Source organism: Plecotus auritus, assembly GCF_963455305.1.
Source record: "Plecotus auritus genome assembly, chromosome: 8".
Taxonomy (NCBI): Eukaryota; Metazoa; Chordata; class Mammalia; order Chiroptera; family Vespertilionidae; genus Plecotus; species Plecotus auritus.
The window spans coordinates 86,643,410-86,664,906 of record NC_137782.1 but is presented as its reverse complement, the minus strand read 5'-3'; the positions used below and the strand labels follow the sequence as shown (position 1 = coordinate 86,664,906).

The window sequence follows — 21,497 nt, the reverse complement described above, 5'->3', positions numbered from 1 at the left end:
GAACATGTGCAGTGTTCATCACAAAGGAGCATGTAGTTAAGAAATAACTGGGTTTTGTTTCTGCTCTTGTCAACAGTCTCTGTTCAGCTCGTTCCCTTGCAATGTCTAGCCATAAGCTTCCCCATTTACCATTTCTTGCTGAGCAAGTTCCTATGGGTGGAACTAGAAAATTCAAACCGTTGATTCTTGTAGCTACAGATGTTTAACTTTGCTCATCTGAGCTATTATCCCTAGTCCCTGACTTTGCAAAATAGGGTGTAAGGAACTAAAAGTATTTTGAAAGAAGCCTAGAGTGCAATAGCTAGCACATTTCCCCCTCTTTCTTGGTGTCTCTTCCAGCCTCCTAATGGCCCTTTTAACAAGATGCTGTCATCAGCCTTGTCACACATTTGGAAATCTTGGTATCTCACCTGAGCGTGTGCAGGACCTATTCTAGCCACCCCGGTTGTTGACACCAAGACCTTAGGTTGCTGGCTGTTTGGGACACAGGGGAGGCGAGGGTCCACAGGGCTTCCGTAAGCTCTGCAGCAGCCCAGCTTCCACACAATGTTCTCTGTACAGCATTGCCAGCTCCTCAGCCCCCAGTGTTGTTCAAGAAGAAAACACCTTTTTAAACAATCACATTTCAGCTCCCAGGAGGCCCAGGTGTAGGATTTAAAGGAGGGCCCTGGCCTCACAGCACATGCCATCGAGCTGAGAAACAGGGACCCCATCTGTCAAGCAGGCACTATTGAGTCCAAGACCATGCCAAGTGCTCGTGAAGGGGAATTCCAGGGAATGAAGAGGTCTTGTCAGCTGGAAAGGTCTCCCTGGAGAGGCAGTAAGCCCAATGTGATGTGCTGTTGTGTGCCTTACAGACACCTGGAGCAGGAGTACAGAGAAAGGCTGAATCTCCTGCGGTCTGAGGTGGAGATGGAGCGTGAGCTATTCTGGGAACAGGCCTGCAGGCAGAGAACCATGCTGGAGAGGGACCTGGAGCGCTTGCAGGCTGAGGAGGCCAGCCTCCGAGAGAAGCTGACCCTGGCTCTGAAGGTAGGCAGGGAGGGGGAGGAAACAGAAGAGGGGAAGGGCTCCTCTACAGGTCACCCCACCCAGAAGGAAAAGACAGAAAAGAGTTTACCTGACGGTCCCTCCTCCCACACCCCACATTTTCCTAGTCAGGGATTTCCCTACCACAGAGAGGCAAACTTCTAGGAGGTGTTGAATCCTCCTAGAAGTTTGCCTCTCTGTGGTAGGGAAATCCCTAGGATTTCAAACTGAGGAACGTTTGCCATGGAGATAGCACATTTCTCAGCCAAAGCAGAAAGGGTCCTGCTTCGCCAGAATCGGCACTGCCCCTGCGTGCTCTCTGGTCACAGGGGCAGCAGGACAGGTGTGGGCCTGCAGGGCCTCTGTTCTCTGGGTCTGTGGGCCAAGTTTAGGAAGGGTCAGCAGCCCTGGAGACCTGTGAAGTCAGCAAACCTAAGCCCACCCCCTGCGCGTGGGTGCGGCCTGGGGCACAGGTGGTTTTGGGGCTTTGGTGAGTATTCCTCGACTCACAACCATCCTGCGTTTGGGTTCAGTGGAATGTCCCCTGCTCCTCCTGTGCTCCTGCCTTTCTCTTCCTCTCCCAACTCAGAGCCTGTGGGTTCTCTCCACATTGGCCTGCTTCCCTCAGGAGCAGAAGCCAGGCAGCCCAGGGGCGTCGATGGCAGTGAGCACAGCCCTTCCTTCTCTGCCTGTCTGGGCTCTCCACCGAGCTGTCCTCACCTCTCCTTACAGGCTGCCCATGTCTGACAGTGCTGCCTTCCTCCCCTGTGGACATCTGAGTGGTAGTGGTGCAGCTTCAAATCCCTCATTTAGGAAACAGTTCAGAAGGGCCTGCCACCAGCCTTTTCTTGTGATACACATGACCTCTGAGCACTTGGAATGGGAGGAGAAGAGGCCAAGGGAAAAGCAGTGAGCATTGGTGAGGGCTTCACAGGGTCTGTCCCAGGGTAGCTCTGCATTAGCCCCTGAGACAGCTTCCTCTGCACGTCAAGGCGTGAGTGCCAGGCACCATGAGGTTTCTTCCCTGGTAATGAATGCTACTGGGAACAGGCCTCTCACTCAGAGAGAAGGGCAGACCTGCCCGCAGCTCCCTCTTCCACTTAGAGCCTGGCAACCACTAGCCCGTGTCTTGTAGGAAAACAGCCGATTACAGAAGGAGATGATTGAAGTTGTGGAAAAACTTTCAGAATCAGAGAAGCTGGTCCTGAAACTGCAGACTGACCTGGAGTTTGTTTTGAAAGACAAGGCAAGTCCTTTTGCTGACTCTTAGTCTTGAGAGAAGAGCCTGGAGTGCTGGGTAAAAAGTATTAGGGTCTTGAAAAAGAATATCGAGGTGGCTGGGTTTAGTTTTTCCTGTTAAACTTCGGAGAGAAAATGAGCAAGGTGGATTTCCCTCTGTTTCCCACCCCCGCTTCAGGCCAAAGCAGGGATGTCAATATGCTCCAGTGATGACTTGCATGTGGGCCTTTTAATGGCAAGACCAGGGCCAGCTGGCACCATCGACCCCAGTAACAGGCTCTCAGTGATGAGGGACATGGAGGAGAGGGTAGAGTTTGGTGCCCACCATGAGTTTGGTGCTCTCCCACCCCACCAGGCCCTGCCCATTACCTGGGGAGTAGGCGGGGAGAGGAGTTGTTGTACTGGGGAAGGATCCAGGCAGGGGGTGTCCCAGGGGGCCAAGGCCGGATCATCCTACTGCCAGAGACCTTTTAAGCAAGGGGAGGGAGGGAAGAAGGAGGAAGGGTCTGGAGGGTGTACTGGAAGTGCTGAGCCTTGGGTAAAGAGCATGAGGGTGTGATAGCATGCACTCTGCCTGGCCTGAGGTCTTGTGTGTAATTGTCCTTTTCTGGTATGACCTTCAGCTGGAGCCACAGAGCACAGAACTCTTGGCCCAGGAAGAGCACTTCGAGGAGGTCCTGAAGGAGTACAAGCTCAAGTGCAGGGTATGTGCTCCCCTGACCCCTTCACTGTCCTGAGCCTTAGCATGCCCTTCGTCTTGGATCAGGCTGTCACTTTTGTCTTTTGTGCACTGGGCCTCACACACTCTTGCCCCCCTACCCCCTTTACCTCTCCTGTAGCAGGGGTGGTTCTTTCTAAGAGCATGAGCCTTCAGAGATCTCCTGGGTCAGAAGGTGTGGTACCATGTCCCAGCTACTTCTGCAAAGAATGGGATGCTGTAGCCCATGAGACAGGCTGGCCCTGCAAGTCATCAGGGTCTGCCTGGCTCAGACCTGGGTGGTGGTATGCAGGCTTCATCCCTCCACCTCCTGCTCGGGAGTGGCCTGGCATTCTTGGCAGGGCACACTTCTGGCCTCCACATGAAGTGGTCCAGAAGGGGTGGCAGGAGTATCCTTCTCCTAGCAGAGTGGAAAGAGCCTCTGCTCTGGGCCTGCATTTGGCTGACAGGGTCCTCTAAGCCTTATGTTCTGCTAGGAGGTGGAACAGGACTTGCCTGCACAGCCCCTGTGTTTAGCCCCACATGGGCTGGCCAAGTCATTAGACCAGCACCAATTCCGAAGGCCCCTCTGTGTCTCCAGGCACCATGTAAGGCTTCATCGTGTTTTCTGTTGTTGAGTGTTTAGATTTCCTGGGCCAAACCTACCAATGTCAGTCCATTTAATTGGAGACACTGCAGTACAAAGCAGGGCAGAGATGGTGAACAATGTTAGTGGCGCTGACCTCATTACACTCTTAAAATGATTGAAGCAGGCCCCCCCCCCTTCCCCGCCAACAGATAAAACATAAACACACACACACACACACAAAATTGATTTCAGAGAGGAAGGGAGAGGGAGAAATAGAAACATCAGTGATGAGAGAGAATCATGCCCCCTATTGGGAATTGAGCTCGCAACCCAGGCATGTGCCCTGACCAGGAATCAAACAGTGACCTCCTGGTTCATAGGTTGATGCTCAACCATTGAACCACACTGGCCGGGCATAATTCACTTATTCATGGTCTCTCTCCAAATTAAAGTAGAAACTGACTTTTGTTCCTGCTTCACATTGCTTTGGCAATACCAGAGGATAAAGGTGAGGCACGCTGTTCTGGAGTGTGACATGATCTGCTGTTTCCTTCCCTGTGTTCTCACCTCCACTGCAAACCCTGAGTCCTTTTAAACAAGGGGAGGGAGGGAATCCTGTGTGTGGTCAGCGGTGTCACCCCCTCCTGAACCAGATTGCTGTGTGGAGGGTCAGGGTTGTGGGGCTGTCACGCAGGTGGGGTGTGCCACACAACCTTCTGCTGGAATTGTAGTTACATGCTGTGTTTTTTCCCTCCCTTTAAGCTTGTTGCAAAGACTTAGAACCTATAAGTAACCATTAATTCATATGTTACTTCAGTGAGGTGATTTTCAACTTTTTTCATCTCATGGTACACATAAACTACTAAAATTCTGTGGCACACCAAAAATATATTTTTGTCAATCTGACAAAAAAAAAAAAAAATAGGGATAATTTGATTCATTCACATCAGATAGCTATTGTTGTGTTGGCTATTGTCATTTTTTTTTTATTGGATAGTCTAAAGGAAAAGAGGTCAGTGCCCCTGACTAGTTAGGTATTCATGTTTAAAAATTCTTGTGACACACCAGTTGAAAATTGCTGCTTTAATCCACTGGATTTATCTAACAAGTATAAACTACGTCTTTCTTTAGCATGATTCTCTTACTGAAATAACTGCTACTCATTTCACATTTGGTTCTTGAGATTTTAGTTTTTGAAACATCAGCAGAAATATTTTACATTTTAGTACTAATGTGTTTAGAAATTTTCCCTCTAATTTTTTTCATATTTTTTGCTATTTCAAACTAACTAGTGCATTAAAAAACTTTTTATTTGAAAATAATTTCTAATACATAAAATTACAAAAGTAAAAGTAATGCAGGGAATACAGATTTCCCTTTTCCCAGATTCACCTGTTGTTTACCCTGTTTGCTCTGTCATTGTGTACTTGCTCACTGTGTGCATGTGTGTGTGCGCACGCGTGTGCATGAGCATGCGTGCATCCTGATGTGAATGTATCTACATTGTTATTTTCTGAACATCTGAGGGTAAGTTATATGCATCATGGCCCTCCATCCCTACACAGGTCAGTGTGCATTTCCTAAAAACAGGCTTAATCCTAAAACCTTGAAGTGGTGTGCAGGTGCACTAGAGTTGATTGTTAAATGTTCAGGAATTTTGCTAGCTTCTTGTTAAAAGTTTGATAGCTTGAAATAGGCTATGGTGGGATCATAGAAATGTGCAAAAGCTACAAATATGGGATTTTCTTCCTGGAGAGCAAGCTTTCCAATACACTGCAGAATGAGAATATTCCTAGTAACTGTTTGACATCCTTTAATCTGAAACAGTCTGTCTTAGTCCAGTCAGGCTGCTACAACAAAAATACCATAGAATCAGGTGGGGGCTGGGCTTATAAATAACATATATTTAGCTCCCGCAGTTCTGGGGGGCTGGAAAGCCCAAAATCAAGTTGCAGACAGATTTGGTGTGTGGTGAAAGTTCTCCTCCGGGTTGCAGATAGCTGGCTGTTTTCTCAGTGTCCTCACATGGCGGAAGGGCATGAAGGAGCTCTCTGGGGTCTCTTATAAGGCTCCATCCTCATGACCTAATCACCTCCCAAAGATCCCACCTCACATAGGATGTTAGCATTTAACATATGAATTTGGGAGGACACATTCAGGCTATTGCACATTTCTTTGACATGAATATTATTGAAGAATACAATCCCCCCTTCCTTTTAATAGAAACTTTTTCATTTTGTGTTTTTCTTTCTTCTGTTAAAAATTGTTTTTGTTTTTTTAAATTTGATTTGATTTTATTTATTTTTTTTAAATATATTTTATTGTTGTTTTTTTTAAAGAGAGGAAGGGAGAGGGATAGAGAGCTAGAAACATCGATGACAGAGAAACATCGATCAGCTGCCTCCTGCACACCCCCTACTGGGGATGTGCCCACAACCAAGGTACATGCCCTTGACCAGAATCGAACCCGGGACCCTTCAGTCCGAAGGCCGACGCTCTATCCACTGAGCCAAACCGGTTAGGGCATTAAATTTGATTTTAAAGAGAGAGGAAGGGAGAGGGAGAGAGACAGAAACATCAATGATAGAGAAACATCAACATAGATTGGCTGACTCCTGCACACCCCCCCACAGGGGATCTAGCCCAAAACCCGGGCATGTGTGACCTGACCAGGAATTGAACCTGCATCCTCCTGGTGCACTGAGCCACACCGGCTGGGCTCATTTTGTGTTTTTCTGACACTTCCTTGGGATTAAGTTGATGTTATACATTCTTAGCTGGACAGCATAGGTGATGTTAATTTTGTTCTCTTGGTGAAGGCATTACCTGATTTTTCCACTGTATAATTACTGGTAGTAACTAGTAAGCAGCAGTGGGGAGACACTTTAAGAACATGCAATATCCTGCTATTCATCTAAATTTTCCTTGGATTTAATATCCATTGATAATTCTTGCCCACTCCAATCTTTACCATGATGATTTTCCAACTTCAGCACCCACTCCCCACATCTGTCAGTTGGCCCTTGGCATTCTACTGTAAGCCAGAGAAGTCTGATCTATCTATCTATCTATCTATCTATCTATCATCTATCTATCTATTGGCTTGGACTCATGAGTTTCCATTTCCCCCCAGTAGTTTGTAATTCATTGCTATGTCTAAGTACTTTGGAGCTCAGATTGTGTAAGATTTGGCCAATGGGAGTGTCTTCTGGCTTGCAGCCACGTCCTTGGGACATGTCACCATCATTTGTTTGTTTTATTGATTAGTTCCATACTCTTTAGCATCATAAGGTGCTGCAGACTCCTCTTCTACTTTACCTGCACTTGCCCTGGACCAGTCACTTCTCCACAGCGTCCTGGTTTGTTTCTCGAGGTATCACAGACCTAGATCTGGGTGCTTGGTGTGCTGGCACAGGGGATAGAGTCTCTGCCTCTTGGCTGAGGACTTTTTTTATAGTCAGTCTCCAGCAGTAGAGGTAACCTTGAACCTTCCCTGATATGCATCACCCAGTCTTTGCAAAGTCACTGCTTGGAGTTTCCTTTTATTTTTTAACCAGGACATTTGTTAGCAAGGAAACCATGCCTTCCCTTGTTGTCAAATCCCCTTTCTATTTAACTATCATTTTAGCTTTTTTGGTTTTTTTTTCTTTCAACTGTCAGCCTCAGTTCTCTTGGCAAGGCTGCCTTTGGTAAAAGCGAATGTAAAATGTTAGTCAGATCCTCCTTGGAGATTATTTGCAGTTAAATGTTTTCACTGTTGTCTTGAGTGGACACCATAATGGAATAGCATGTCCTTGGTCAGAAACCCCAAATGCAGATTCCCCCCCCTGTATTTCCACATACTGAATGTTTGTGTTCCCCTAAATTCATACGTTGAACCCTATTTCCCCATTGTGATGATGTTAGGAGGGGGGGTCTTTGGGAGGCTGTGAGGGTGAGCCCAGTGAAGGGGATTAGTGCTTTAATAAAAGGGACTCATCACTTCTAGCCTCCAAAACCCTGAGAGCTTGCCCAGCCTAAGTGCCTCAGTTGGTTGAGTGTCATCCTGTGCACCAAAAGGTTGCCAGTTCGATTCCTGGTCAGGGCACATATGTGGGTTGCAGGTCTGATCGGCAGTCTGGGCACGTACAGAAGTCAGTCAATGTTTTTCTCTCACATAAATATCTCTCTCTCTCTCTCTCTCTCTCTCTCTCTCTCTCTCTCTCTCTCTCTCTTCCTCTCTCTTCCTTCCTTCCTCTCTTTAAGCATGTCCTCAGGTAAGGATTAAAAAGGATGCCAAAACACTGAGAGAGAAATTTCTGTTGTTTTTAAGCCCCCAATGTGGTATTTTTGTTATAGCATCCCAAATGGATGGAGACATGCACCAACCCCTAACACCTTTGCCTGTCTGTGGGCAGGTCTTCAGCCCCCCCACCCCCTTATGTGTGGCTTACTTAGGCCCAGCTGGTTGCTCCAGGCACTGGGCTTAGCTGTTCCCTGGGTGGCCCAGTCTCCATGCCAGTGGTCACAGTATCTGGAAGAAGTGTCTGTCTCTGCCCCACAGGACCTGCAGGACAGCAACGACGAGCTGCAGGCTACGGTGGAGGGTCTGCGGGCACAGTTGCCCCAGAGTTGGCATGGCCAGCCCCATGCACAGCCAAATGGACGTCTGCTCTCTAGACATGGCCGAGCAGGTAGGAACCAAGTCCTGGGAGGTGGCAGTGATGTGGTCCTGCTGGGGATGGTGGGGGCAGTGGGCTTCTACCTACCTCTACTGCACAGGCTACCTTTGGTTCCAGGGAGCACAGTGCTGGGCAGGCCAGCTTCATAGCACATCAGGCCCAGCCCAGACTCCAGATGGCCACGTGCCCCTCCGACTGCCGCATGTGGGAGAAGGGCCAGTAACCCAAGGCTAGAGGTTGACACAACACCCAGAGCCCAGAGAGAGGACAAGGAGGGCGAGGGCTTTACCATTTGAGTAGGATGCATGACCGTAGGGTAGATGTATTCAAGTGACTCTCCAGTGTTGTGAGAGGTACCCAGGGGATCCAGGTGAGTGTTCAGCATAGGCCAGACACAGAGATGGTCATCTAGAAAAGGGAAGCGGGAGCTTTGGGGTGAGCAGGGGGGTTGTCACAGGTCTGACAGCTCTTAGATAGGGAAGGCACTAAATCATGTAAATGGGTCAGGGACTCCCCGTATTCACAGGGGCCTCGTGTGGACTGAGGTGGACCTTACTTGGTGTTTACTGCCTGGGTTATGTGGATAGCATCATCCTCGAGCTCTTGAAGCCAAATCCCAGGTTGGCTGCCTACTGCCAAGAAAGCCAAACTCATGAGACAGATGCTGGTGAAAAGGGAAAGCGGTTTATTCAAGTGTCAATCACCTGAGAAAATGGGGCGGGTGAGGGAGGGGTTGGGGCAAAGCCCACCTCAGCCTCTCAGTACTGGCAGAGTTTTATAGGGAGGGAGAGGGGAAGCAAAACAAAGTGATCAGGAGGAGGGGCTGTGGATGTACCGGCAGTGTCCCTGCTGGTCTCGATATGGATCATTATTGTCAGCACACTGAAACTGCCAGTGCCAGCCAGAGTCCTGCAGTTGGACAATCTGCGTCAACCGAAGTCGTGGTCAAGGCCATTTCTGTACAAGCAGGAGCTGGGACTGCTGATGCCTGCAGTGTGCTTATAAGGAAATGGTCAGTGTGTGAGCTCCTTTTATCAGTTTGTTTGTACATTTTATTCTACTACCATTTCATGGTTAGAGTAGATTAAAGTTTTTATTCCTTGTTACACTCTGGAAGTGCCCCCACCTGCTCAACACAGAGCTGCCTGTTGAAGCTGTAACTTGAGCAAGATCAGGCTTCATGCTTCCTAAACAAGCCATAGACTTGGGATGAGCTCCGGGCTCTGAGAGGCCCTGAGGTCCTGTGTGTGGTTAAGTGTTTTTGGCTCCTTTTGAGATCAGGCTGGGGGTGTGGTGTTTCAGGTGCCAGAGCTATCCTTGAGGTTTCTGTGGTCCTTTTGGAGGACAGGGTGGTTATGGCTGGTTGCTACCCTTCCTGGCAATTGGACAGGGCGGGTGCCATGCAGGTTCACATGATATACGTGGCTTCACGCCTGCTGCTGCCCATGGGAGTCAGGACCACAGGGACTGTCCCAGCAGCCTGATTGCTTCCATCGATCAAACCGCTCCGCAGAGAACGTGCTCCCATCTGTAGCCCCGAGGGCACTCAGAGTTTCCCATATTGCTTGGGAAAAGCTTACTTAATAAAACAGAACAAAGTGTGTGCTCAAGAGAGCTCGTATGGGAACCTCCACAGGAACCGCATGGGTTTTCTGTGCACGTGGGCCCAGCTTCCTTGGCCCCTAAAGAAACCCCTCAACTGCATCTTCTTTAGTGGAATCTGATGGCTTCTGAGACCCATAGCCCTGACTACCCTCAGCTGGGTGAGTGGAGGGTGTGGCCAGCTCATCGGGTGTTATCAGATCCCGGGCCAGTTGTGATGTGCGGCCAGGTGGGCACTGGTGGAGCCTGAGCTCTACAGGGTGTACAACTCTCATCAGGAGCCAGGTGTTCCTGAAGCTTAGGGCATGCAGAGCTGGGGTCCTATACCATTGTTGTCCTTGTCCAGGTCTCAGGCTGTGGCACCCCAAGCAGGCCCCTACTTTGTGTGTCACTGATAAAACTAAATCTCCAGCTGGGGCCTTTTTCTTCACCCCTCCATCTGACTGTACAAGTTCCATCGGCCTCCTCAAGGGAGGAGGGGTCTGTCTGCTGCTGTAGGGAACAGTCGCAGTTGCAGCCATGTGTGTTATGGTGGCCTGGCCATCAGGGCATTCAGCTGGAGCCGCTCCTGGGGGTCCAATTTATCTGTGCTCATTGGCCAGACCCAAATGGCAGCTTCTGGCTGTCAGGGCATTGGAATGCCTTCTTTCCTGGGGTGCTTTCTCAGTCCATGTCTCTGAGTCGGTCACTTTTTTTCATGGAAAATGATTTTGGGAATGGCAGATGGTGAGATTAGGGAATGTATCTTTTCCTCTCGGTTTTCTGACCCTTGGACCAGCACAGATGAGACCCTGGCACTGACCAACTCCCACATTCTGAGGGAACCCTTTGGTGTATCCCCCACTTACACAATGTTGGGAACGCCTGGTGCCCTTGAGAGCTGGCAGAACTTGTGGGCCTACAGGTAGCCCATTAAAATGAGCTGCCCAGATGTCTGACATTGTCAGTGAGGAGGATCTTCTGGAAGAAAATGTCGCTTCCTGCCCTAGCTGGTTTGGCTCAGTGGATAGAGCATTAGCCTGCGGACCAGAGGGTCTCTGGTTCGATTCCAGTCAAGGGCACATGCCCTGGTTGCGGGCTCGATCCCCAGTTGGGGGTGTGCAGGAGGCAGCCGATCAATGATTCTCTCTCATCATTGATGTGTCTATCTCTCTCTCCCTCTCCCTTCCTCTCTGAAATCAATCAATATATATTTTTAAAAAAGAAAATGTCGCTTCCTGTGATCTCGCAAAACCTTGACTCCACAAGCACTTCACTCCATTCCTGACTTATTTGTTGAAACCCCACATGACCTGTATGTGGTGCATGTATGGTGTACCTGCCTCATCATAAAGCACTGACAGTCACGGAGGTTTGTCTGTGCTCCAGGTCACGCTTTTTTTCTGTCTTCACAGTTTTTCTGTGTACTGGGGCAGGGAACACAATTTAGAGTGCAATACCTGTACCATGGGTAGCATCTTTTAGGGAATTAAAGGGCCTGACAAATCTTGCAGGGAGTCTCCTAGTTATATCTTGGAGTAATCTGTGTTCTGGCAAAGACTCAAAATGTTGATTTCTCAGAGCTCCAACTTTGAGAATGGGCCATAACAGACAAGGGCCTCCCCTCACCGCCAGCGGAAGGTGCCCATGGAAGGCTGTGCGCTGTCCTGGGTGGTGGAGGAAATCTGGGATGAATACTCAGTGCCATCCAAATGTCGGATGGGCACCTGAGCAGCACATAAACAGAAATGGCCTTGTTTGCAGGCATCATCTCCTTCCTGGGCGATTCCACTCCCGTGAGTCTAGAAACGGAGATAATGATGGAGCAGGTGAAGGAACATTACCAAGACCTCAAGATCCAGCTGGAAACCAAGGTCAGGGGGGTTGGGGAGGCCACAGGGAGATTTGGGTACTTCCTGCTGCATGCCTAAAAGCTTCGCTCACTGTGCTACCTGCACACGTCTGCCCGTGGACCCCCTGCTCCGGAGTAAGCCTGCTCAGGGAAGGAAAGTGTGTGGGGAAAGGGAAATAAAGCTGACGTTCAACCTCAAGCCCTCTGTGGAGGGAGATGGGACATAAGGAATAACTAATCGTGGGAGGGAATGGGGTTATGTGTGTCTGAAGTGTCACAAGGGCACTGCTGAGGCAAACCTCCCTGCTTGCTCTGTCTTTGGGGAATCACAGCTCCTGGCTCTGTTCTATGCTAAAATAACCCTGGGACTTACCTTGGTGGGGGTACTTTGTGGCCTCATGGCCTGGCCAGCTCCGTCTTCTTGGATGACCAGGTCTCCTGCTCTGTTATTAGATTGTGGTGGGTTTTGTTAAGGGACGGTGTCCATGACTTGTAATCGGGGGTCAGATGTCTGGATCTGAGTAGCGCAAGGCAGGGCCACCTCTGTCTTGCAGTGATGCCTGTGGGTTCCCTGGAGGTAATAGCTGGTAGTTGCTATAGTAACCTTGCCATGGCTGGATAGTATTCCTTCCCATTGGAGCGCCAAGGAGTTCAGAACTGTCCTGCCAACCTCATGAAGGCTCCCTGTTCTCTGTGTTGTCACACCCTCAGCCCTCCTCATGCTTCCCGGCCAGGCACCTGGCCCAGCTGCCTGCAGCCTCCCTTCCCCACCTGCTGGATCTGCTTCGTGGGGCCGATGGAAGGTTACCGGGAAAAATAAAGGCTGTAGCTCCCTGGGCCCGTGGGGAGCCTTAGGCATTGCTGGCGTGGCTGTCCCCTGCGCCTCATCAGGTCTAGGCTATCTGCTCTTGGTGCCACTTGGCAGCCTCCTACTTCTGTGTTGTATTGTCAGTGAGTCATTTTGGGGACCTCCTGATCGACATTGCTCATATTTCTCGTCTCAGGTAAACTACTACGAAAGAGAAATTGAGATGATGAAAACGGACTTTGCAAATAAGAGAAAAGAAATGGAGCAGGCTTTCCAACGTGAGGTCAGTGTGCTGGAGGACCAGAAAGCCAACCTGGAGAAACTCCACGTGAAATCTCAGGAGGTCATCCAAGGCCTGCAGGACAAGCTGCAGAGTGCAAGCCACGGCCCTGAGCTGGAGAGGACGTTAGAGCTGAAGAGGGCGGAGATGGAGCTGTGCTACACGCAGGCGCTGTCTGGCCTGGCTCAGCAGCTGGCCCGGGAAAAGGAGGAGCTGGAGGTGGAGCTGCACCAGAGGCATCAGCAGGAGCTGCAGCAGTTCAGGTCCAGCTCCCTGTTCTTGTAGGACTTCATGTCTGGGGTTTCTTGCCAAGAATCAAAATGTAAAATTGGGTTATGCACACTGTGCAGAATGGCAGTACCTGTAAACTAGATGGTTTTTCTCAGGGGCAGATGGGTGAGCACTGACAGATCAGGTCATCGTATAAAGATTTTTACTTCAGATTTGACATGTATTAACCAGAGCTTAGGCCATGAAACAATCTACTTTGTAGAATTTTATCTCAGTGTTTTTCACCTTCTGCCTCAGACTTGTCTGGTATAGCAAAGGCAATATGTTCTTCATCATTTAATATCTTGTTCTAATTTTCTAGGACATGGTGTTGTAGCACCTGGGGAGACGGATAAAAGATCTAGAAGCCCTAAAACAATGGGAAGAACCATTAATTTGGGTTAGTGAGATTCTTGAAAAGGCTAAAATATATGCGCAAAGGAGAGAAAAGGCTTATTTGGAAAACTGGAATGTGGTCTTTCGTGTTACAGTGTAACTAGTAAGTAACTAGTTATTGCAGGCTCAGTGCTGGTCAGCCATCCCTCTCTGCCCCATGTGGAGTCTTGGATCCTCCCAGCTCAGGAGAGGATGGCCACACCCCATACATGTTGGCGTAGAGCTGAGTGGACGACTCACAGATAAGTGCCCACCACACACCTGCCCTCATTGGGGGCTCTGTGTGGACCTGTTTGGGTGCCGATGTTGTTGCCGAGTGGATATGCCCCCAATCAGCACACTGAATGCAGGGTGTCAGGGCCCTTCCTGTGAAGTTCATGCCTCCCACTGGGTGACGGGGGGGCGGGGGGAGGTGCTAGTCAGGATGTGCCTGTGCTCCCTTCCTCCCTCCACTCCAGACGACACCCTCGGGCCTGCAGGGACTGGCTGACACTCCTGGAGGGGGTAAGTCTTTTTTATTTTTAATGTTTTTATTGATTTTTTTGAGAGAGAGGAAGGGAGATGGAGAAAATATCAATGATGAAAAAGAGTCACTGGAGAAACCAAGATGGCGGCATAGGTAAGCACCTAAACTGATGCCTCGCACAACAATTTAAAAACTACAACTAAAAGACAGAACGGACACCATCCAGAACCACAGGAAAGCTGGCTGAGTGAAAATTCTACAACTAGAAGGAAAGAGAAAAGCTCACAGAGAATTGGAGGTACGGCAAAGGGTCTTTGTGCGCTCAGAGAGGAAGGGCGGCTGAGAGCCTGGCTGACTTTCTCTGGCGGAAGGGGGAAGGAAGCCTCCGACCGCACTGAACCCCAGTTCTGACTGCACTGAACCCCAGTTCCGGGCGAACCCCTGGGGACCCACGCTCTTACGGGGGGAGTCTGGACTCTCGGGCGGAGACTCGAGCTGGGAAAGGCAGAAGTCTGAAGGCGCGCGCGGGCCAGTGCGCACAAAGGCTGCGGAGGTTGCCACAGGCTTTCCCTAGTGGAAGGGAGTCAGAGGCTCGTGACTGCACTGAGCCCCAGTTCTGACTGCAGTGAACCCCAGTTCCAGGCGAGCCCCTGGGGACCCACGCTCTTGTGGGGGGAATCTGGACTCTCGGGCGGAGACTCGGGAGCCGGGGAAGGCGGAGGACTGAAAGTGCGCGCGTGCCAGTGCGCACAAAGGCTGCGGAGGTTGCCACAGGCTTTCCCTAGTGGAAGGGAGTCAGAGGATCCTGACTGCACTGAGCCCCAGTTCTGACTGCAGTGAACCCCAGTTCCAGGCGAGCCCCTGGGGACCCACGCTCTTGTTGGGGGAGTCTGGACTCTCAGGTGGAGACTCGAGCTGGGGAAGGCGGAGGACTGAAAGCGCACACGTGCGCGCAAGGGCAAGGCTGACGGGAAGCCAAGACTGAGACTCCACCCCATCCAAGCTGAGCACAGAGGCTATTGCAATTTGGCAAGTCTAATCCTATAAGGCTGTCTCCAGCACCGAACTTCTCCCAGCATAGACACAGCTGATCCTTACAGCCAACTGGCCCGGAGGTCAATTCTTCCCAGTGATACCAACAACAATAAAGACTTAATTACAACAAGGCTGTACACACAGTCCACAAAGGGGTGCACCAAGAGTGTCCACCTCAGGTTAAGTGGGGAGGCAGACCCACTGGGCCATATTGGAAACCTAGCACAAATATCTACCTTACCAACTCAGGGAAGCAGTGAAAATGCGGCATCAAAGAATCAGATCACAAACGAAAGAAATGGAGGAAAACAAACGACTGGATATAGAATTCAAAACCACGGTTATAAGGCTTTTAAGAATATCCTAGAGCTGAAACCGGTTTGGCTCAGTGGATAGAGCGTCGGCCTGCGGACTGAAAGGTCCCAGGTTCGATTCCGGTCAAGGGCACGTACCTTTGTTGCGGGCACATCCCCAGTAGGAGGTGTGCAGGAGGCAGCTGATCGATGTTTCTCTCTCATCGATGTTTCTAACTCTCTATCCCTCTCCCTTCCTCTCTGTAAAATATCAATAAAATATATTTAAAAAAATAAAAGACTATCCTAGAAAAGGCCGATAAATATAACAAGACCCTCGAAGATATGAAAAAGGACCAACTAGATTTAAACATACACTGACTGAAATAAAAAATATTATACAGAGACCCAAAAACAGACAAGAGGAACACAAAAATCAAGACAAAGAATTGAAATACAAAGAAGCAAAAAACACTCAACCGAAAAAGCAAAAAGCAAAAAAAAGTCCAAAAAGTTGAAGATAATGTAAGAAGACTCTGGGACAACTTCAAGCGTACCAACATCAGAATTATGGGGGTGCCAGAAGAAGAGAGAGAGCAAGATACTGAAAACCTATTTGAAGAAATAATGACCGAAAACTTCCCCCACCTGGTGAAAGAAATAGACTTACAAGTCCAGGAAGCGCACAGAACCCCAAACAAAAGGAATCCAAAGAGGACCACACCAAGACACATCGTAATTAAAATGCCAAGAGCAAAAGACAAAGAGCGAATATTAAAAGCAGCAAGAGAAAAACAGTTAATTACCTACAAGGGAGCACCCATACGACTGTCAGCTGAGTTCTCAACAGAAACTATGCAGGCCAGTTGGGAGTGGCAAGAAATTTTCAATGTGATGAATAGCAAGAACCTACAACCAAGATTACTCTACCCAGCAAAGCTATCATTCAGAATTGAAGGTCAGATAAAGAGCTTCACAGATAAGAAAAAGCTGAAGGAGTTCATCACCACCAAACCAGTATTATATGAAATGCTGAAAGGTATTCTTAAAGAAGAGGAAGAAGAAAAAAGTAAAGAGAAAAATTATGAACAACAAATACATATCTATCAACAAGCGAACCTAAAAATCAAGTGAATTAAAAACCTGAGGAACAGAATAATCTGGTGAATATAATAGAATCAGGGGCATAGAAAGGGAGTGGACTGATAATTCTCAGGGGGAAAGGGGTATGGGGGGTTCAGGAAGAGACTGGACAAAAATCATACACCTATGGATGAGGACAGTGGGTGGGGAGGTAAGGGCAGAAGGTGGGGTGGGAACCGGGTGGAGGGGAGCTATGGGGGGAAAAAGGAGAAACAATTGTAATAATCTGAATAAAGATTTATTAAAAAATAAATAAATAAATAAATAAATAAATTGGAAAAAAAAAAAAAAAAAAAGAAAAAGAGTCACTGATCATCTGCTTCCTGCATGCCCCCTACTGGGGATCGAGCCAGTAACCTTAGCATGTGCCCTGACCAGGAATTGAACTGGCGAACTCTTAGTGCATGAGCCATACCAGCTGGGCTGATAAGTCATGTGCTTCCCCGGAGCTTTGTTATTTTCTCTGAAACCCAAGAGCTGTTTGATAAGGGACCAAGGCTCCCTCCAGACCCCCACCAGGCAGCAGAGGATCAGGGCAGGGTGGTACCCTCCTGCCCATCCCTCCCATCTCGAGCCCGAGATGCCTTCGTTGGGAGGAGCTCCTGCAGCTCACTGTCCCTCTGAAGCCTGGAGGGAGAGCCCTGTCTGGCTCAGGCCTTCATTGGCAGAAGCAGAGAGCACACCTGACCCAGGCTTGGTGCCCTCATGCAGCCCTCACCTCGCTTCGACGCCATTCTCCCAGGCTGCCAAGGCCTCAGGCTCAGCCCCTTACAGAGTTTCCAAGGGCAGTTTTGACTATGGGTGAGTTTCATTCACCCGACTAAGACCAGGCCAGGCTGTCCTCAACTTCCTGCGATGAGGGACATCCCTGTGTCTGCTGGGTGCTAAGGCCGCCGCCAGCCACATATGCTGCTGAGCATGGGTGTGTGGCCTGTGCAACTAAGGGACTGAATTTTAATTGTTTATTTTTAATCAACTTGCATTTACCAGTCACCTGGGTGAATGGCATCTGTGTTAGCTGCTGCATATGGAACCCAACGGTAGTGAGATAGTCCTCCTGCGGCCTCTCTAAGGATGGGCCAGCAGTGTGAGGTGGTGAGCAGGAGGGTACAGATGATCCCATGATCCTCAGTGCAGGCAGGAGGGAGCAGCCTTGCCATGGTGGCCCCAGGCTGAGCCCAGCCCCTGCCCTGGCACCCAGAATGCCCTCAAAGAGTCTCAGCCTCGGAGAGCGCAGTTGGAGTGTGCTCAACCCCGAGAAGATGGCTTCCGCTATCACAGGGGAGGGGTCCTGGAGGACCTAGTGCCTTCTGCTGATGGCCCAGCTGGCCTGAGCCAACTTGAAGCCCAGGGAGCAGAGGGTGGACTGAGCCCCAGAGGGTGGGCTGGGGGGACACTAAGAGGCAGTGGGCTGTTGTCAAGGAGCAAGCTGGGAACCTGAGCAGGGAGCCAACCCCTGCTGGGACTGTGAGGCAGGCCTCAGGGGAGCAGGCCTAGTGCAGTGAGACCACCCTGGAGTGGGGCTGCAGCACAGTGGGGAAAGGCCAGGAGGGGTACCTTGAGCCCCACCCAGGCTCACTGGCCCCTGGGTGGCCAGACAGGAACAGCTCGATGCCCTGGGGGAGGTAGAGGCTGAAGTGGCCCTGGAAAGAGAAGAATGACATGAAAACCAAACTTCTGTGCCTGGAAGATGTTATTTGGGCTCTTGAGGAAAAAGCAGAGTCAAGAGAAAACAACAGGTGTGGTGTCTCCCATTTTCAGAATGCCAGGTGACACCCTCTAACCTCGCTCACTAACTCCGCTCATGTGCCTTCCCCTGGACCAGCTTGCAGCTGCTGTCGAGGTGCTTGTGCAGTGGTCCTAAGCCCAGACTCGACCTCAGGCACCCACAGGTCACCAGGCTCCCAGGAGTGGGCAGAGGGGGCAGAGATGAGCCTCTGGGCATCTCAGCTGGCTCTGGCGTCCCCTGCCCTTATCTTTAGGAAGTTCTTGGTGGTGTCACAAGACAAGATACTGTGCTTGGAGACCCATTTCATCCTTGGTCACCTGAGCCCTCTTCCATCTGACTGAGCAGGATGCACCACTGCGCCCCGCCAGTGTGTGCACCAGGCATTGTCCTTGACTGCAGGTTTCTGTGCTGTTGGGGCAGCAACAGAGGAGGCCGTCCATCCAAGGAAAGTACCCCTCTGCTGCTGTGTGCGGGCTTGCAGTGACAGGGCTGGGCATGAGTGCCCCAACAGGCCCTGATACTGCTGCAGCCAGTGCCTTCAGGGGCACCCCAAGGTGGGGAGGTGGCCTGGAGATGTCTGTCTGTTGGCATGGTACAGAGAGAGCCCAGATGTGCAGCCAGGTTCTCCTCCAGGCTCCCCTTAGGGACTCAGGTCGGCACATGTTCTTTCTCAGAAGCCTGGAGTTCTAGGTCTTTTCTGATGCTGCAGAGCATGGCTCTAGGTGCTCTTCTGGCTCCTCGGGAGACAGGGCTGCCCTGGGAGATGTTGTGGGCACTTGCATGCCACAGTGACTGTGTGACATGGTCACTGCTCTGCATGCAGAGCCATTGGGTCCCACCTGTGAGGTGCCTGCTTCATGTGGAGATGGAAGTTGCCAGGGGTATTGTGTCATTTGTCCAAGCGAGTGATTCTGGTTTACAGCAGACACGGGCTATCTGAGCGTGATCACAGGTGTGTGGTGAGATCTGCATTCCAGCTCAGGCTCCAGCTCCTCTAGCTGGGACCATGGACAAGTTGCTTTACTGAAAAAAATAAAAGATAATGTAGGATTTATGATAAACCAAAAAAAATAAATGTCAGTACACACCCAGCTTAACAAAGAAAATATTAGCATGCTAGAAGTCCCTGGGCATTCACTCCTCTGGGAGGTGCCTGTCCTGAAGGGGCTGTTCACGGCCATCTAGGCATTACTTCATGCTCCTGCCTCTTATGTGGGTGTTCCTGAACAATGTGGGGCCTTGTTTGTGGTGGCCTGACTTCTAAATCTCCTTATCCATAGAGATGATGCCGTACCTCAAAAAGGGCATGGAGCCCTGGCCGGTGGTGCTCAGGGGTTAGAGCGTAGGCCTGGGCATGGAAGAGACGCAGGTTTGATTCCCAGTCAAGGGCATGTACCTGGGTTGTGGGTTCGTTCCTCATCCCTGGTTGGGGTGTGTGAGGGAGGCAACCAATTGACGTGTCTCTCTCACATCAATGTTTCTCTCTCCCCCTCTTTCCTCCCCTCCCTTTCACTCTCCCTCTGAAAAGCAATGGGGAAAAAATCTTTGAGAATTAACAAAAAAAGCAGAGGGCAAGGAGCATGAGACGAATATGTGAACATGAGCTTACCATTGCGGCTATTCCATAGCAAGTCCCCCACAAACAGGTCAATCATGGGCCCAGCGTGAGCACCTTGGGGACCTGCTCCATGCATGAGTCCACAGCCGCATACCAGGGACTCGGGCACAGAAGCAGCCCAGTGCCTGGAATCTTACTCTGCCTTCCCTTTCAAATGCTTCTCCGTGGACAGACATGCGGGCCCAGATTTGTGCTATTCGGATTCTCCACCCCAGCCCCCAGTGGTCCGCCACTCACTGACAAGTCCTGGCAGGCTGCCCTGTTCTCTTCCTGCTTCTCCTGACATGTGCATTCCCCGGCCTGTTGGCCTCACAGCTCGTCACAGTTCATCTCAGCAGGGTCTTCACTTATTTAACAGTGTTTCGGGGCACCTGCTATCTGCCAGCACAGTTAGGGATTGCAGTTGGGAGCAAAACAGACGTTTGGAGCTTTCATCCCACTGGGAAGCACCACGCTTCCTGCATGTCCCCGTGTTAAAAGGAAATGCGCCATCCTTCCAAGGATGAGGAAACAAAGGCCATGCCACTCAAACCAGGTCCATTTTTCAGGGACACATGCATGTGTAGTGAAATCCTAAGAGAATATATAGAAATAATCACCCCAAATTCAAGCTGTGGATTTCTTGCGAGGCTGGGGTTCAGGTCTGGGAAGACCATATGGCATAGACCCAGCCCCCATCAGGCCGAGGAGACCTACTGTGTGGCTGACGGGGGAAGGGGCTTGTCTCAGGTTAGAGCAGCAGTTGCTAACCAGTGGTCCGTGGACCACTGGTGGTCTGTGAGGTCCGAAAGTTTGGTGACCTCTGGGTTAGAGGGATCTGCAGCGTGAGGAGACAGGCTGTTCCTAGGGAAGATGGGTAGTTGCCTGCTCTAATGGGAATGGGGAGGGCTTCCTAAGAGCAAGCTGCTGGGGGCCTGGACATGGCACAGCAGTGGATGAGCGGGCAGAGGAGGTGGCTGCTGCAGCTGCCCGGGCAGGAGGTGACAGTGGCTGGGCCATAGTGATGGCCGCAGAGGTGCAGGACATTGACTGGCAGAAGTTGGAGACTGAATTGATAGGTTATAGGTGGATGGGATATGGGCAGGGAGGTTGGAAATGGGTCACAGAGTAATTAAAGAACTCCCAGGGAATGCCACCAGGGAGAAGAAAGTGGGGTGGAATTCCATTACTTTTGAGGAGCCTTTGGTACTGTCCCCTGTAGAGAGTGAGTTGGGTGAAGAGATGGGGATGGATCCCAAAACCAAGGGGCTGGTGTCTTTTGGAGAAGGTTGCTTTAAGGAGGAAGGGACACCTGTGTCAGGAGCCACTGAGAGCCTGAAGGAGCAGGTACCCCCGCATCCTTTATCCCAGGGCTGGGCCCCCAGCCTTGGCTCCTGCTCTGTGGGGGCAGGTCTGTCCCCAGCCTGTGGGCCCTTGGCCACAACTCCAGTGTGTGGTCTTATAGCCACTTCTAAATAAACCATCTCCCAAGCCACAGCAGCTACAGGACCCCAGCTGGGTGAAGGTCAGACTTGCAGGATCTTAAAGAATACAGGGAGGATTTGGGCCTTTATCATAGAGAAAGCAAAGTCGAGAGAGTGAAATGATTTGGGTCGTGAAAGAATCTCTGCCAGCAGTTTAGAGAACAGCAGGGATGGTCGTCACCACCCCCCTCTCTTTTGCACTACACATCCATATGCACACCCTTTTTATTTTTTCTGAATTTGAGATAATTGTAGACATTATTGCAGACACTTTATTGCTAAATACTTCAGCATGTTATTTTGTAAGAACAGGGACATTCTCCTATATATCCATAATATCAGGATCAG

The 21,497-nt window shown here is 50.3% G+C and overlaps 1 protein-coding gene across 4 annotated transcripts in view; it reads left to right on the top strand.

Annotated features, from left to right (window-relative positions):
* NINL (ninein like) overlaps nucleotides 1-21,497 on the top strand; it is a 148,400-nt gene that overhangs the window by 101,436 nt on the left and 25,467 nt on the right. For all 4 annotated transcript variants that reach the window (XM_080685886.1, XM_080685885.1, XM_080685888.1 and 1 more), the window contains 6 exons: nucleotides 858-1,032; nucleotides 2,165-2,275; nucleotides 2,892-2,972; nucleotides 8,098-8,227; nucleotides 11,561-11,670; nucleotides 12,653-12,999. In XM_080685886.1, coding sequence (XP_080542012.1) covers nucleotides 858-1,032; nucleotides 2,165-2,275; nucleotides 2,892-2,972; nucleotides 8,098-8,227; nucleotides 11,561-11,670; nucleotides 12,653-12,999 — 954 coding nt within the window. The remainder of the gene's footprint in view (nucleotides 1-857; nucleotides 1,033-2,164; nucleotides 2,276-2,891; nucleotides 2,973-8,097; nucleotides 8,228-11,560; nucleotides 11,671-12,652; nucleotides 13,000-21,497) is intronic.